The sequence below is a fragment of the Homarus americanus genome, unplaced genomic scaffold (assembly GCF_018991925.1).
Source record: "Homarus americanus isolate GMGI-L3 unplaced genomic scaffold, GMGI_Hamer_2.0 scaffold40248, whole genome shotgun sequence".
Classification (NCBI taxonomy): Eukaryota; Metazoa; Arthropoda; class Malacostraca; order Decapoda; family Nephropidae; genus Homarus; species Homarus americanus.
The window spans coordinates 7,388,051-7,406,085 of record NW_024712526.1 but is presented as its reverse complement, the minus strand read 5'-3'; the positions used below and the strand labels follow the sequence as shown (position 1 = coordinate 7,406,085).

The 18,035-nt window shown below is 40.4% G+C and overlaps 2 protein-coding genes across 2 annotated transcripts; both read right to left on the bottom strand.

Annotated features, from left to right (window-relative positions):
* Positions 1-939: 939 nt before the first annotated feature.
* Positions 940-9,860, bottom strand: LOC121863765 (HORMA domain-containing protein 1-like). The gene is made up of 6 exons (XM_042362543.1): positions 9,775-9,860; positions 8,753-8,869; positions 7,677-7,805; positions 6,820-6,953; positions 3,478-3,614; positions 940-1,152 (listed from the first exon to the last, which is right to left on the bottom strand). Exons 1-6 carry the CDS (start codon positions 9,817-9,819, stop codon positions 1,064-1,066), a joined length of 651 nt encoding a protein of 216 aa, XP_042218477.1. The 5' UTR covers positions 9,820-9,860; the 3' UTR covers positions 940-1,063.
* A 4,938-nt stretch (positions 9,861-14,798) lies between these two features.
* Positions 14,799-17,559, bottom strand: LOC121863533. Its single transcript, XM_042362226.1, has 6 exons — positions 17,447-17,559; positions 16,787-16,952; positions 16,317-16,558; positions 15,939-16,121; positions 15,159-15,389; positions 14,799-14,999 (listed from the first exon to the last, which is right to left on the bottom strand). The coding sequence occupies exons 4-6, from the start codon at positions 16,023-16,025 to the stop codon at positions 14,799-14,801; spliced, it is 519 nt and encodes a 172-aa protein (XP_042218160.1). The 5' UTR covers positions 16,026-16,121; positions 16,317-16,558; positions 16,787-16,952; positions 17,447-17,559.
* Positions 17,560-18,035: the final 476 nt, after the last annotated feature.

The window sequence follows — 18,035 nt, the reverse complement described above, 5'->3', positions numbered from 1 at the left end:
TACATTAGTAGAAAAAATGGCTGGGCACACGGGGATGGGCGGTTGGTTCCGAGGCAGAGGGCAGATTATTGGCCCTCACCTGTGTCACTTGTATCAATTGTATCACTATCCACCACAGAGGCTTGCAGGGCCTCTTTGTCAAACTCCCCAAAGTCCATATAAGTCCATATCCTCACCATAATTATCACTATCACTGACTTGGGCCGGCTGTGGTGGGTGGCGGGTGAAGAACTGGTAATGTTTTGATGACTGGGCGACCTTGTGCGCACCATGTTCGCGCAGCTTACACAACATGGCGGATGGCGGGAGGTTTGGATCCAAAAATGGCGCGGCTCGCCAGCCGCTCTCCGCGTAAAGGGGTACACACACCGCGGAATGTGAGCATCCTGGGTTCCGGCAGGGCACCGCGTAAACGTGGAAACGCGGAATGTGGGACCGCGTAAAGTGAGGGTTAACTGTAGTTTTTGAGCAGGGTTGGAATGAATAGCCTGGAGGTAGCACATTAAATAATAAGAAAATTCTTATTCGACTCCCACTCCCTCCGGGCATTGCCGTGCTCCCAGGTCAAGGTGGGAGTCATAGGCTGGACAAAATAGTGGGATCTAGGTTGGGGGGTAAGTAGAGACACTGTTTCACTCACTCAAGACACTCCATCATCTCATCTAGCTTGCTTTTAAGAGTGAAATATTATTGTACTGTAAATGTATTGCCACCAAGGTGCAGTCTTAATACACATTTCAAAATTGTCTCTCTCTCTAGTAGGCACATGTCTCCTTGTTGTTGAGTCGTTATTGAGCAAAATTTAATTTTATCATACACAGATGAATGAAAAATAAACGAGTAAAAGTACTGCACAACAATGTTCATAAAACAGAGAAAAATTTAATTAAATATTTCTAATTTACATTAACCTTGTCAAAAGAAAATTTGGCTCAAGTTTATGTGCATAATCACCTTTGTCCTCAAAGTTCAGCCAGACAAGGAAGGATGGATGGAGAGTAATACTAAAGTCCTTAACTAAACCAGTTCATTTCTCCTAATAATGTAATGTATGTCGGAAATATCAAACCTTTATATGGACTGGAATACTGTCAAACAGGGTTCCTCGACCACCTTCCATGAAGCCAGGAGGTTCATAGTCTGGTGGGGTCACTGAAAAGACATGACAAAGATGAAGGAGAGCAATGTTACTAAAATTAGGTTTTTAAATCACTTAAAGAAGCCACCAATTTTATACAGGGTTGCTTTCCTGGGTAACCCAGATACATGTTCTTTAACATTATGAAATGTAAGACTCTGCATGTAGAATACAATCCTTATCAAAATTATTCTGTAAATAACAGTTTCCTGGATAATTTTGACAATAAAAAAGATCTCGGTGTTGTGAGGGTGGCACAAGTGGGGAAAGCAGTGAAAAAAGAAAACCGAGATTCGGGAAGTGTAAAACGTACCTTCGAATACAAATATAGGAGAACGCTCCTTTAACTTTATAAATCTCATGTACAGTATGTCCCAGTCTGGATTACTGTATACAAACATGGAACTCCTACCTCCAGAAAGACCTTAACATCCTTATAAAAAGGCAAGAGTATTAGCTGTGATCGAGCCAGACTTGACTAGTACTGGAGCAGGTTCCAATATATCCAGGAGCCACTGCATGCCCAGTTTCTGCCAACAGTGCGTATCAGAGATGTGACTGATGACCCAAGCGGCTAACGAGCCAATCGGTGGCGAAGAGGATAAAAATATAAAAGAAGAAAAAGAGTGAGAAATGTAGCACAAATATCAAGGGGCAGATAATAGTTACCGGCTTAAAATGGTTATTAGATAGTCCTCAATAGAGACCTAACTAAAGAGTCCATGGATGTTAAGTAGAATATCAGTGTGAAAGTGTTGGGCGAGGATTGCAAGATCAGCAGTTATTGGCCTCAGTTGCTTCCCTGAATTGTGTGCAATATGGGAAATTGTGTTTAAATTTCCAGTAAGTGTACATTACCTGTACAAGTATTCTCATTTATGATTTTGTGTGTTATAAGCATCTTTCATAAAATTTTATTGCATATTTATCAGATATGTTGACCCTTATATAACATTTTCACTTAGGAAGAAAAACTTTAAGGGAAATCCTTCCATTAAAAAAGGGGAGCCTGTATGTTGAGATAATGGTCCTAATATTTTTTTTTCCTTGCACAAGTTATTTGCAATTCAATTGTTTAAAATGCCAGTTCATAATATCTGCATTCTGCTTATTACCTTCCAAAGGTGATAAAACTGTCTCTCTACACTTAAGTATTTTACTATACTTCTTACAACAAATTTAGGGAGAACAAAATTATATACTAATGGTCAGACAGATGGGCAAATAGATAAAGTTGTAATCAATTTGCCTAATCCATAACTTCGCCACTGATCGACCTGTTAGCCACTTCAGCAAGTACTCGCTGCTCCAGAATGTATCTGTACCTGCACTAGCATTGGTCAAGTCTGGTCTTGAATGAGCTCAGACTCGGTGCCATCACAACACTCTCTGGCATTTTGTTCCAAAGGTGAACAACTCTCACTCTGGAAAAAATTGTCCTGACAATTTTCTGAACTTTTGGTTTCTTCAACCATAAACTGTGATCTCTAGTGGGTTGGGCACCCTGTCAGCTCCAGGTATGAATGCTCGACCGAATAATTTTCCTCTGAGGTGTTTGAAAACTTTTATTAAGTCACCCCTTGCCCTTCTATAGTACATGTATAATACCCACTGTATAGGCAATTTCAGGCGTTCTAATCTCTCTGGGTACCTAAGGTGACATAGTACAGGCACCAGTCTGGTGGCCCTCCTTTGGACGTTTTCAATCAACCGACTATCTCTAGCATATCTTGGGAACCAGCCAGGGTGGTACTATTCCTAATTGGGAAGCACCTCACTTTTGGAGAGCTTTACGAGGGACAGACCATCAGGGGCCAGTACCTGAATGCTCCTCTTGTAAGACTCACTAGTTTAGTTGCTGGATTCACCTTCTTTTCACATTTGGTCTTTGTTAATGCTGTTTCTTCATCCCAATAGGACATGTGATATGCCTTCTTATGACCTAGGTGCTTCCTTTTGCATTTCGTGACAATGAATATTAACAGCCATTCCTTTGACCACTCCTGAAGCTAACAGAGATCTTTCTGAAGCTCTCCACAGCCTGTTTGGTTCTTAATTTCCCTAATTAACTTTGCATCATCCTACAAAATAACAACAGGCAGGATTTAATATCTTAAACTTTTCATCAAATAAGTTATTGATGTAAGTAAGTACAGTATGGCCAAACAATCAACTTTAAAAAGATAATTCACTAACAGTTTAAAAGACATATGATTGAGATGAACTCTGCAAGTACGATAATTTCTACAATTATGATTTTCGTGTTTAATGTTCTATACGGTTACCTTACCCAGGCAAATGTGACAGTACATTAATAATAAAAATGACAAAAACTTTACCATTGTCATAATATCCAAGCTTCATTGCCAGGTGGACCTTCCTTGGCAGTGGTTTCAGTGTTTGCGTCAGCAACAGTATGGTACGCAACATTTTCTCTGTTGACTTCTTCACAGCAAATTTCCGTTCTTTCTTGCACCTACAAAAACATTATATCATGAGACACATTTTTCAGACCTGTATATGCTACATGGGTGAACAAGCTCTCTTCTACTTATACAGGTAAGGTGTGTATCATAATATTTGGACTTACGTTAACATAAAGAGGTCTCTGTTTATTGGGATAGATGCATTCATGGAAAATGTTACTGACTTTAAACAAAATAATAACAAGCAGATCACTTTTTTTCTCACAAAATAATTATAAAGTAAATAGGGTGGGGTTACTGTATGTTCGGGGCAAAATTTTAATTACCATCAACCTAACTTAAGACTTCCAATTATGTATCTAAACTACTGTAAATGTTTTTATTTTCCTGGTATTACCAGGTAGGCATTGTAGAGATACTTGTTGCACATTTTAGAGGCACTCTGTTATGAGTATATAATCGTGTAAATGCATTAAAGAGCAAAAACTTCTTGTTTTCCCTTCAACCTCAAATGTAGCTATAGATGCCAGCATGCTAAATGAGGGTCCTCCTTATCACAAGTAGGCACACACAAGGCTTTCTCCGAGATACATTCCCTTCTACTGTGTCCTTTATGCCATCTTTCTCTCTGCTTCTTGGTCTTGTCCTCTCCATTTTACCAACAACTACTGTACTGAATTATAAAGTCTTATGGCCAACCTTTCACTTACCATCCCCTCACAATGCCCATACCAGGTACAGTACTGGTCTTATGGTCCATTAGACCAGTACTGTATCTGATGAAGTCTCAGTCTGTCACTTCCACATCTCCCCCATATTTCTGTACTTAGTATTAGTATCTGCATTGTTCCCCTAATTGCATTCTAAAACACATAAATTCTATGAATTCTAATCTGTTCCTTCCTCTTGCATCAACCATACTTCACACAAATACTATAATGTCAGTTCAGAGATTTCCTTGTACATGCATCCCCATCTTTACCTCATTTGTTAAGATTCTCTGTTCTTTTCTCGGAGAACCTATTTACATATGTTACTCTATGTTTAGTTCACCAGTTTCCACACCAGTGGCTATTTATTAATTTACCAATTACAGAACACAAAATAAATTGGGTAGCAGTGGTATACATTAGTATGCTTAAATGACTTTTATAAATAAACACATGTACGTACTCAAAAGCCATTTTTGGTCAGTACTTTTACTTGATTAACATTTCAGACTATTGTCAGTACTGTTACTTCATTACCTAATTTTTGAGGCTTCTTGTTAACTCGTTACTATATTCTGGGCATCTCAGCAGTATGTGATATATTCCCAGGCTACAATATAGTATCCTAAAAGCTAAGGGCAGCAGCCTGATGAATCAGAATTATCTAGTTTGTCGAGTACAGTAATTCCTGGTTTAACGTCGTGGTTACGTTCTTGAAAACACAACATTAATGGAATCAATTTTCCCCATAAGAAATAGATAAAATACGCGAGTTACGTTCCCCAGCCTCCCTTTGCCCCATAAAATACATTACATATACTGTACATCAATTTAAAGGAATGTTTATAGAAAATATATATTATACATGCAAAAAGATAAATAAACTAAATCATTTTGTATTGTATGTACTCATTGATGGGCAGAGGTGGAGCGAGTGTGTGGTGGGTAGCGGAGAGCAGAAGGGTGGCGAGTCACTGAGACCCAGAGGTTTAAAAACCTCCATTTTCATAGCAAGGTTAATGGGCTTGCATTGCTTCTTCACAACACTAGCATCACTAACACTTGATGGGCACTTGGAAGCCATTTTGAATGGTTACAGTACAGTATTTAGAGCAAAAACACTTAAGCACACACGTACACTGTGGAAGCCTAACAGAGACTGGGGACGCTTGGGGATGCTCCGCGAGAGAGCTTAGCGCGCCACGATGAAAGAGGATGATGCGCCATACAAAGTAGTCCGTGTTGGATGATGACGTTATAACGAATCGGTCGGGACGTCAGAATCATGGGTATCCAAAGAGTAGCAACATTATAACGAAGCAACGTTGTCTGGGACAACGTTAAGAGAGGACTTACTTTACAGTATTGTCACTTTATTACTATAATGTGTGAATACTAAAAAAAAATAAAAAATAACAGTACAGTACGTAGTACAGTATAGTCTGGTTTAAGCGGAAGGCCATTTACGCAGCACCTGTCAGAAGAGATAATTATTATTTACACGGTAAATTCCATCATGTATGCGGCAAGCAGCAGGGCGAGGTGCTGGGCGCTGACGTCAGACTCACGCCGGTGACGTCACAGACTGTGATTGGGCCACGTATCCTTGCCACCCACGCAGTGATTGGTCTAGGCATCCTTGCCACCCCCGCCACCGCGTCAGTCTCACTGTCTCCGTGTATATTCACTCGTGCCCAGGAACCGGTGCTTTTCTTTCTTTCTACAAATTGGCTTTCGCTGGACCCCCACCACCCCTAAGAGGCCTTGAACTACCATCATAAAAATAAGATGTTATTTTTACTACAATGTACAGTATTGTGTCGGCGATGGCCAAAAAAAGGTGAGCCTGGCGGTCGGCCCGGTCTCTATTTCAATTAATCCCATAGGTTCTGTTATTTTATTTACGCGTTTCGCTTTATACGCGGACCTCCATGGGTTTAATTAACCGCGTAAAACCAGACTATACTGTATTTTTACTCTGAGTACAGTACTGTACTTTATAAATCTGTTACTTTTCACTTTAAATCTAAGCGATAAGAAGAAAGAGGATTTCTTTTACTAGAGAAAATTTTTCTCGGAGCAATAGTACTTTTAATCAAGAAACTTTTCCAGTATATGTCCACCACTGCTGGGTAGTAACTCATGACATCGTATAAATAAATGTGTGAATGAGTAGAAAGCACAATGCTCTGTCATTTTTGAGGAATGAAAAGGTGTTTATTTGTGATGCTGAATGGGCAAGTAAGATGGATATTTAGGGCCTTGTTGATAATGGTGAATACCAATGCAGAAGACATTCATTACAGTAATAAAAAAGAATGACATGGATCATGGCATGTCTTTAAGCATATTTTGTAAATGTAGCATGGAACACCACCCCTCCTCCCACCACCTACTGGGATGAATGAAAGATTGGTCATTGATCAATGAAGCAAATGAAGTGCAAGTCCTTGTGTAATGGTTAGAGTTCAGGCAAGATCTGATGAGAGGAGGAGCAAGAAAACTGAGGAATGATAAAAACAAATGGGAAAGATGGGACACTTACATCTCAGAGTTAGCCTCCAATTCACTTATAATAGGTCCTGCTTCCATAGTGTATTGGAATTTAAATGTATAAGTCTCTAGAGCCAATTCTGGGTTGTCTGGGTCGGCATAGATTATAAACGTCAACTGTCGTAACTGCAATCAAACAAAATTTCTGGGTCAGTAGACATAACAAATATCAATACAAAAAGTAATGCTGTTCTGGCTATATACTTGTACTGTATTTATATAAACTTGTAACTGATACATTTATCACTGTTATGAATAGCTAAATTAGACATTAAAGTTATAAAAGAGATCAAATTATGTGATGGGAACAATGAAGATAAAATTCCAAGAGTAGAAAACATGACTCGATGTGACAACACAGTACTGTACTGTATGTTACGCCACACACCTCCCATCCGTGGAGCTTCAAAATGGTGAGTACAGTACAGCCAAACTACTGTTATAATGTTATTCTCAGCCAAAATTAATGTTATTCTCAGGTTTTATACATCAGACTGCACCTTTATATAAAAAAGTGACCCCACTGTGCATTATTTAATAAGGTTACATTCATCCCAGGCAATTCCACAACCTGGGGTGAGTTTGACCACAACTTGTTTATCCCTTAAATTCACTTTTTGTTGGTAAGAGAGGTGTGTGTGTGTGTGTGTGTGTGTGTGTGTGTGTGTGTGTGTGTGTGTGAACTGATCTACAGGAATATACACAATGGTATAATCATGGTCACCTTTATAAGATGAGAATAAAGTTTCAGTTTTGGTGGTTAAACTCACCCCAGGTGCTTCTACTGTTACTGGTAATGCATGCAGCAAAGCCACAATAGTTTTAACTGAACACAAACAAAATTCTTACATATTGCTTCTCAATGGCTTCAAAACATCCCTTCAACCAAGAGACAACCATGTTGGAGCTTAAAGAAGCTGACTTCTCCAGTAACATCTTTAACTGTAGTCCATCAAGGTTCCGATCATCATAAGAACTCTATAACAGAATAAAATGTGATTACCAATCGATTTCAACACAATTTCAAATCACACAGGTACAGAAGTTAGTCAAAATTACCAGACATCTGCACATCCAAGACATCTTAAAACCAGACTGGGGATTTTCCAGTGCAGTATAGTGTTAACAGTGACAAATAATAGCACTAGAATAATAACAGAGCAAATCTTTCTAAGCTGTGACAAGGTATGAAAATGTTCACAGTCAGATTACAAAATACTGTACTGTATAGTATAAAATTACATTTTGCTATCTTTTTTAGTGGGTTTGAATATAACAAAAACAATAATTTATACAACATAGTTATACTGTACAGTGTTTGTTTCAAACATATCTGCAGGAAAGGATTTTTGATAAAATGCTTTCCAGAAGTTCAGTACCTGTATACCTGTACTGTATATGCTGACACACAAGCAGTCAGGTACAGTACAGGGCATACAGCATACATTTGAATTCAAGTACAGGTTCTGCATCTTCAATGCAGTACAGTACCTGTCTTATTTTTTAAGTGCAACTTCAATACTTCATATCTCACCCTAACGTAGTTACATAATTTTTCCCCATCTTGGATTCATGATTTAACTAAGGTGATAAAAACTCTCTCTCTCTCTCTCCTCTCTCTCTTACCAGGCCTGCAGTTACCACCGGAAGTTGGGAAACCTGTGATGTTTGGTTGGGTCACACTTTTGGGTTTTTTCTCACATGTGTTCAGGCCAAGCAGGACTTGAGCCCTTGGCATACTGGTGAGAGATACGTGCATTACTGCTACCAGCACCAATTGAGTGTTAAATTATTTGCTGGTACGTTTCTAGTGAAAAAAAATATAAATGCAGTAATATCATTACAGTACAGTATATAAGAAGCAAGTAACACAGGACTAATTTAAAAAAATCAAAATAAATAAAATAAAATTTCAGTATACACACCTCTGGAAACAGTGTTCTTAAGTAAGTGATGTTTGAGATTCCAACTGATAACAATTTCTTCACAAAAAGAAGAGACTGTGCTTCTGTCTTCTGTTCTGCTGGGAAGATCTTGCCCCACTGTAATTAAAGTAAATACTGTACAGGATTCTACATTTAATTTTTCTTCAACTCCCACATGCTTTGGGAGGATCAAAGTTAACAGAAACTTCAAGCTAAAGGAAAATATTTGCAAGGCACATAAAGTAGCAAGATAAGACTGAAACAAGCAAAAACACTCTACTGTACGCATCACCAAACATCCTTAACTTGCATTCAAAATCCACAGCATGAATACTTAATTTGCTCATCAACAAAGATACCATTATCAGATACAGTATAGTATACTGTACAACCTTGATACCTGGTATTATTTAATATCCACTAACACAAGTGTCCCACCTATTTCTTCATGCACAGTATATTGTAGTCTTAGTTTTAAAAGTAGTTAAGATTTTTAAGTAATGACATACATAGTGTCTCTAGAATCCACATCGGAGTAAATGAGCTGGACAGTATATAATTATAGAGCATCAAAGTTTCAAGAAACAAGAGTTTTAAACTGCTGCTACTACAGTGTACAGTACAGTACTTGATTAACCTGCACCTCCCACACCCCCATTTTCCATGCCCAATAATAAATCAATAACAGTACTGTACTACTGATTTTTAACACAGGGTGGATACAAAAAACCATGACAATATCTTTTGTCACTCTGATGGATGGTAACATACAATCCATTAAAAACTATTTGAAACAGTACAGTATTCAGTTCTATAGCAAGTGGACTGAATTGGTGTAAAGTCCTAAGTTGTTACAAATCTAACCAGGGCAAACATTTTTATGACTGGTATGGCTTTTCTCAACATTGGCAGATGCACTTGGTTCCAGATCTGGCAGTGAAAAATCCACCCCAAAACCCTGCCTTGTAGATAATGAATTCAAAATACTGATTTAAAATAATACTGATTTCTTTTAAGCTTACCGTAGTTGTAGTCTGTACTTCTCTCACCATTTGGGAAACTGACATTTTGAAATTGTTGGCACAAGTCAGTACCACAGTCCTTGTAAAATCTGTGGGGAAAAAATGCTATGAAATAAAGGAATCACGCAGGACCAGCTCTTAGTTCATGACACTACCGGAGTGAACACAGGACAGTAAACCCTTGTTATTCGCGAGGGATAGGTGCCAAGGAATGGCGCTAATAGGCAAAACCGTGAATAGCAACTTATACTACCTTAGTGCACTACTGTATACCTATACCAAACAACCGACCAGCTGCAGCAGCACTCATCCCCTCTTTTAACTTGTCTAATAATTCAACTTTCTTTGTCAGGGTCATCACTGACTTCTGCACTTTCACATTTCACTCCACTCGCATCACTAGCACTGACACTTAGCAGTCTCTTAGGGTCCATTTCACACAGAAACACTAAAGTTTTGAGAGTACAACACAAGATGCTGCGTGGGATACCTCGTTGTGCTGTGTGAAATGGCTTGCAAGCAAGCCACCATCTGCTTACGGTGAATTGCAAACTCGCAAATGGCAAGGGTCTACTGTACTGTACCTACTACCTACCGTACTTACCCTATTCAATATTATTTGCACCTCAGCCCTCAGATGCTGCCATTTTTCAAAGAAATTTACAAATCTAATAGTGATGTCTCTATGTACTTTGTACACGAAGAAATTAATTAATGTTAATATTCCACAAAAGAAATCTGCTGCACTGGTGCGTATTGTTGTCACCCACTCTATGTTTCCGTGCAGCAACCGAGCCACTCAGTCCGAGCGTACTCTCATGTCCACAAAAAAACATAAAATTACACCATGCCGCTTCAAGAAAGTTGCTTCTATTGGTACCAGACATCAAAGTAAGTACTTTCTGTTTAACATGCTGCGGGGTCTAGGGGGAGGAGCCCTCCCGGCTAGGAGGTTAAGTCAGGTAAGGTTAAGTGTTTGTAGTTGGTTAGGTCAGGTTCCATTAGGTTCTGTGCAGTGTCATATTATTTTTATTACTTACTGTCATTCAACGAACATCTATGAAAAATGAACGAAATCAGACAACTTCTGGTATTAGCCTTTTACTCTTCCTTTACCAACTAACTACAAGTACAGTATTCCAAAAAAAAGTGTATATTTCCCCAGGGACTTTTATTTTACATATTTGGCTTTTTCTTTTTTTTTCTTGAGGAGAAATCTTACATCAGCTAACACCAGATGGAAGTGTTCTTGCTGTAGTTGGGTTGCCAATAATTACAGACTTTCTCAGTAATTAATAATGTATGTGGTAACTCGCCTACATAGTTCTAACCATCTAAGAATACCTTTTACTTCTTACGTTAGCTTGGGTTTTGTTTAGTCTGTTTACCTGTCTTAAAAGTGGACGGTGGACCATAATAGTTACAGTACTCTAGGAGCAAAAGAACATAAACGTTTACCTAAGAGCTGTGAGCGATTCTGTCAAAACAAAACAAAAAATCCTACATGAATTTTACTGATTTTTTTATTGGAGTTAGTTTATTTCTGGGGAAAAAGAAAAAAATACATAAATTAACCTAACCTACCCTGACCTAATCTCCCCTGAGTGGTTATATAATGTTGTCAGTATTAACTAAGCGGTTCCTTTGACCGTGTAGGCAGTATTATAGTATAAATTATATAAAAAAATATACACTTTCCCAAAAGAGAACAGTCACTCACAATTAACAAAATATATATTGTAAAAGCACCATTAATTTACACGTTGACCGTCTCTCGTGATGACCGATTCTAGAGAAACCTAACCCAACCCAACTCCGAGAGAACACGTGTTTAAGAGTTATTTCATGGCCATTGAGAGACCACTTAAATATTTTTCCCATACAGTCAATTGTTTTGCTTTTACACACGTGGTGACTATCAGACGGGAAACCATTTAAATTAAAAATGAACCAATCAAGCCTATCTTTGCCAACCTACACCTACTAAACACCTTGAAAAGTTCGAGAACAGGAAATAAAATAACCAAAGCGAGGATCCTTTTCCTCTGTACTGTACGCAACTTTTTAACTTACTGAATTAAACCTTACAGGTACCCTCTCAGCTTTTATAATAGACATACTCTTAACAATTAACTTAAACCATGACAAACTTACCAGAATGCTGAAATAAATGGTAGAAAACGTCTTAACCTGTACACCGACCTATGGGCACACCAGGCGCGGGAACAATGGAGGCCTCGTCTTAGGGACACTGAGTATAAAGTTTATTTAGCTATAATAATCTTTAAAACAATCTAATTATATTATTCAGAGCAATTATTACAAATATTACACTTTTTATCACATGAGTTGTCACTAATAAGCAAAAACAGTTGGATATATTGAATTTAATTTAATTGAAAGTTATTTTTGCCAGACAAACACAGATACAGAGTGAATAATAATAACAATATTAACACGGCTGAGCCAGTTGAGAACCTGAGAATAGTTGTAGTACACAATGACTCCTTTCATTTTACGTTAGTAGATAAATCTTCTCTGAGATAAAATTCATTTATAGATACACTGTTAGCATGTACTGTACAGTACTTTGTAAAGTAGAACCAGAGATCATATGTAAAGACCTAGTACACGTTGTGTCGGTTTTGTTCTCGGTTGAGTCTTGTATAGTAAAGTCATTCTAGAAGGGATCTAGATCATATTTTGTTATTAAAAACCGACTGAGTCTGCCTTTAAACTGAGGTGGACGTTGTTTTGGTATCGCACGGTCGCACACCGTACTGTTCGTAAGTATCGTCCACCAAAGTCTCTTCCAGGATCCTCTTTGCCGCCATCAGCGACTTGTTACTTCTGTACAGCTGTACTGATTTGCTAAATGACATTCTGGTTGACCTCAATCCGATGACCACAATATTTTCTCGCTCGTCCTCCGGATTTGCATTCTGAGCATAAAAAAATAACAGTGAAGGTTCAAGTGAAATAGACAAAGAATATGACTGACGTGTACTCCAGGAAACACGGTTCTCACACACGACCCGAGGGTTGAACCAACACCCCGAAGAGTGCCACTAGAGTCAGCCGCCTTGTTCACTAATATTTACTCTCCATGGACATAACACAACTGGGAACTGTCGAGACACCATTCAAAACTATCCAGATTTCCTGCTCTAGAGTATATTAAATGTAAAGATTTCTATTTAGTATAAATTAAATGTTAAAATGTTAAATGTTGCGTTTGGTTAAAAATCTGCGTTTCAAAATATATACGAAGTAATTTCCCACGTTAGATACCCTGTAGGTCGTCAGACAGGGTGGGGAAGAGAAACATTGTGAACTTTATTATGTTTTACTGTAATTACATAGATCCAAACACGACAAACTGATACTCATGTTCAAAACAATATTGCTTCTACTTGTTTGTTGCTCAATGACGTTATCAGGTGTTGGTGTTGGTGTAGTGACGTCATCAGGTGTTGGTGTAGTGACGTCATCAGGTGTTGGTGTTGGTGTAGTGACGTCATCAGGTGTTGGTGTTGGTGTAGTGACGTCATCAGGTGTTGGTGTTGGTGTAGTGACGTCATCAGGTGTTGGTGTTGGTGTAGTGACGTCATCAGGTGTTAATTAGTGTAGTTGACAGGTATTAGAGTCATCAATAGGTGATAAAAGACATTAGTAATATAATCAGGTGAGCTAGATCATTAGGCCAAGAGATCAGAATAGGTTAGAGGTCAAGTCAGCATGTTCTGTAGGTCGGGTGATGAGCTCAAGACGAGTTCAGTTAACGCTATCAGAGCTTGGGTCTAGGAGGTCAAGGATATTGTTAGGCAGGTCATATAGTCTGTAGGATAGTCGAGAAGTAGACTTGTCATGGTGTTTGGTCACGAGGTTTGGAGGTCAGATCATGAGGTTTTGAAGTCAGGTCAGGAGGTCAGTTCACGAGGTTTGGAAGTCAGGTCATAGGGCTTGAAAGTCAGGTCATAAAGTTTGGAAGTTAGGTCATGAGATTTGGAGGTCAGGTCATGAGGTTGGAAGGTTCGGTTAGGAGGCGGCGGGTGTAGGCAATGCGACCTCCCCCAGCAAAGCGAGAAGGGCGGCGCCATACCCTAGCAGCAGGAGGTAGAAGCCCCCCTGCAGGTGATCGACACTCAATGCCACACGCACCTCCACGTCCTAGTGAAGTTTAGACACCCTGGTTTATTTATCTTTAGTTTAGACACCCCTAGTGGATCTAATTTATTTCTCCTGAAGTTTAGACACCCTAACTTATTTCACCTCAAGCTTGTGTAATATTATTCAACATGTTTGATTATATTTATGTCAGAACCTTTTGTGGTGTGCAGTTAATTCCATCGGTTATACTCCCATACAAACAACAACACCGTACCTCTTTCTCTTCCTGCTGTCGAACTTCTTCCTCTTTCATCCTGTCTCTCCTGGCCTCTCTAGCGGAGGTTTGGATGAGGTCATTGAGCCAATAGTTAATGAGGCCGGTTTCTATCAACCTCTGTTTGGTCTTGTCCAGGCGCCGAAGGAATGGGGCGCCTTTTCTGTCACGATTCCAGAAGTAAATATTAAGTTAGAGCGCCCGCCATCTTGGTCGAAGCGCCTGCTCTCAGTTTTATTAGTAATTATTACAGATTACGTGAAGATTACACATCCCTGCTTATTTCACTTGATAATTAAACAACTTATCTACCTTTGGGGATTAAATTAGTCTTAGGTTAGGATTTGAGTGCTTTATAACTAAGTGTCATATAATTCATCATTTTCAAATACGTAATAATTGAGTGGGTGTTGTGTAACCTAACCTAACCTACCCTCCTCCTTAAATAGTGTTAGGGTGGTTAATCTTGGAGTGAAATAAGGTGAGGTGGAGATCCTTCATGTAAACTGTGTGTGTTTGTTTGAGTGGTGTTATGACTCTGTGTTCGTTGATAGGGATGCCAAATGTAAGCGAAGTTAGGTTAATAAGTTACTAGTACTTACTGAGTGGTTATGCATCCGTGTATTGCTCGTAATTTTGTCTAGGTTATATCCGTCACTAACCTGAAGCCCCAGCCATAGCCGGTGCTGACGAAGTATTCAACGCGGCCGATGTGTACGGGTGTGTAGCCTCGTGTGTCTGTGTAACGGGAGGCGACGATGTTGTGGATGTGGTACTTCCAGGTGAGGAGGGCGTGGCCTCCCCTCACTACCCGCTCCAAGTGGGCTTCTGTGTCTAGAATCTGTGCACAAGGTCACGGGTCAAGTAGAGGAGTCAAGGGTTATCTCGGAGGGTCAAAGGTAATATCCTCGGGTCAAAGCATAGAAGGTTATCTCAGGAGTTAAAGGTTACCAAGGGAGCCGAAGTTTATCTCAGAAAGTCACGGGTTTATATTAAGTACCTCAATGCCCTGGAAGATGTCCTTGATGGCGGGTGTGGTGCTACTCTTGAACCACTCCCACTCAGCACCATAGGTTGGCTCCAGACCCCACGACCAGCCGTCCTGCACCAGAAGCTGCTCGAAGGTCTCCACGGGGGAGCCCTTGGTGGGGAGGGAGAGGTGCGCCACCAGGGAGGAGCGATACATAGTCCCCACCAGGATGCTGAACACACACCACCAGCCCACCAACATCTGAACACACCCGGAGGCCCCCAATATAAATTAAAAGTCTGTGGTGTGCAAGTTGTGACCTATTACTGCAGGTCGCCATTATTCTACATGTTAGTGGCCAGGAATATTGTGTCTGTCTGTGAAACTGATTTCACTTATAGCTTAATATAACTTAACCTAATGTAGACGATCACGGAGACTTAAACCCTGCAACTTACTGATGATGGCTGCCGTTCTCATCATTAAATACACCCAAGAGACCCCAAAGAACACCCAGTCAAGAAGTAAACAAGTGTTGTATGTACACAAAGTTTTGAGAACAGGTGTTATGAAAGTACAAGCGTGGTGAATGGCCGCAAAACGTTGATGATGAAAATGATGATGATGTAAAACGTGTAATACCACGAGAACATTAGAACACTTATGGGATGAAGCAAAGTTTCCAAACCCCTCCTGGCGGTTGGGTAGAAAATTCACCAAAGATTTAAATTTATGGTAAATGAACACCAGTCTGACTTAAACTGTAAACTGTCTCATAAGCTTTAACGAAGAGAGAGACACTGTGGTCACCTGGTTAGTAATAGCGGTGGGAAGCTTGAAGGGCGAGTCCTGTAGCAGCAGCCCGGTGGTGTAGAAGAGGGAGGACCCGAGGCTCATGTTCTTCTCGGCCTAAGTGACTCCTGGCCTTCTGCAGCCCCCAGTACACCACGCCGCCACACACAACCATCACCAGCACCCCACACCACACCTCTCCTGTTCGGCATAAACAAAATAAGTGTAAATAGCGTAGATAATGAATACTGTCCTGGCTGTATACATGAAATAGTGCAGTGCAAATTACGGCTTAAACAACCACGTCTCCATGTTGTTATTGAAGTGTTCCGATTTGTTTTCCGTGGGATCTGGTTACCCTGGGACTGAGAGGGAGAGACGGGGGGATCCGGGTACCTGTGAAAGGACTGACGATGGACAGATAGCGAGGTAGAGGCCGGGGCTTGGAGGTGACCATAACGAGGGGCTCGGCGGCGTAGATCCTGGAAAAGTCGATGACGAGACGCCTCTCCTGGGACCAGTTGAGGAGCATGGAGAAGTCTGCCTGATGGTGCTGGAGGGTCCCCACTGTCCCTGTCCAGTTGCCGCCCTCCTGTCTCATCCCCCACTGGTTGTCCCACGGCACACGGATCTCATACCTGGCGGAGGGGAGGGAGGAGGGCGCAGCACCATGAACATCAGTCACTGTTCTATGTTCAGAGCGTCTATAACCTAACCTATCATAACTTAATCTAACCCAACCGGACCTAATCTAATCTAACTCAATCTAATCTAACCCAACCTAACCCAATCTAACCTTACCTAACCTAATCAAACCTGACTAAACAAGACCTAACCTAACCTAATCTAACCTAACCTAAACTCACGTAAAATTTAAGACCCGGGCGAGGGCTTGGAGCATCCTGAGGTCGAGTGAGTCGACAGGAGTGACTGTAGTGGCCGGGGCGTCACTATCTCGATGGAACTTAAGGAAGGGGAACCAGTCCATTGACACAACCTGGAACTTGTGGCCCATGCAATCCCGGAACTGATCTGTTGGGGGAGAAGGGGATATGATGTATTTATTAGTTTATTTTATTTTTTAGATATGCTTGATGGTGTTACGAATTAGAAGATGTTTTAAATAATGTGTGTGTGTCTGTCTGTCTGTCTGTCCATCTATTCCATCTACATACATACATAACAACGGTACATGTAAAGCCCAAAATTCTTGTTAAATCCTAAATTAGTTTGAACTTAACCAAAGATACGACAAAAAATAAATTTTCTTATACCCAGTAAACGGGAAAATAATTTAACGTAGGAGAGTTTGAGTGAAGGGAGACTCACCAGGGAAGAGACTCACCAGAAGAGACTCACCAGAAGAGAATCACCAGGAGAAACTCACCAGGTAGAAACTCACCAGGTAGAAACTCACCAGGGTAGAAACTCACCAGGGTAGAAACTCACCAGGGTAGAAACTCACCAGGGTAGAGACTCACCAGAAGAGACTCATCACTAGCAGACTCACCAGGATAGAGACTCACCAGGGAAGAGATGGGCGTGGGCGTGAAAGCCAGTGTGGGGGCTCCAGCGGTCCAGCTCGAGGGTCTTGGAGTTCCCCTGGTGGCAGAAGTGACAACGTGTGTGTACCGCCACCTCTAGCCTCGCGTCTGTCGGGGTACAGTAGAAATGTATTACTTATTTACTTACCTACTTACTTATTTACTTACTTACTTACTTATTTATTTACCTACTTACTTATTTACTTACTTACTTAGTTTTATAAGTATTGTGGATAAAGTTTAGTTGATAAGTTAAATATCTCATTAAAATTATATATATATTATTTTCCCGTTATTAAATTTATAAATATATGTCCCGTTATTTATGAGAGTTAACATATTGGTGTTAGAATTATGATTTAACACAAGACAACCCTTCGTCCCTGCAGTAGTGGTGGTTCGGGGAGGGTGGTGGGGGGCGAGGTAGAGTGTGTGGACTGTGTTGCGTAGGGCGGGGTGCTCCAGGAAGGTCTTGGCTAATGTGTTGGACCCTACCCCCACCACCATGTTCTCTGGCCACTCCTCCAGCTGCGTCGCCGTCACCAACCTGTGCCACCATATTGGTTATTAC

Excerpts from the sequence above, each read along its gene's own strand:
- LOC121863765 (XM_042362543.1), bottom strand. The coding sequence starts at position 9,819 with ATGTCAGTTTCCCAAATGGTGAGAGAAGTACAGACTACAACTACG. Across the intron at positions 6,954-7,676 it reads AAGCCATTGAGAAGCAATAT|TTACGACAGTTGACGTTTAT; the intron begins GTAAGAATTTTG and ends GTTTGATTGCAG. Across the intron at positions 3,615-6,819 it reads TTGGAGGCTAACTCTGAGAT|GTGCAAGAAAGAACGGAAAT; the intron begins GTAAGTGTCCCA and ends ATGTTTTTGTAG.
- LOC121863533 (XM_042362226.1), bottom strand. The coding sequence starts at position 16,025 with ATGAGCCTCGGGTCCTCCCTCTTCTACACCACCGGGCTGCTGCTACAG. Across the intron at positions 15,390-15,938 it reads CCACCGCTATTACTAACCAG|ATGTTGGTGGGCTGGTGGTG; the intron begins GTGACCACAGTG and ends GGGTGTGTTCAG. Across the intron at positions 15,000-15,158 it reads ACATCTTCCAGGGCATTGAG|ATTCTAGACACAGAAGCCCA; the intron begins GTACTTAATATA and ends CCTTGTGCACAG.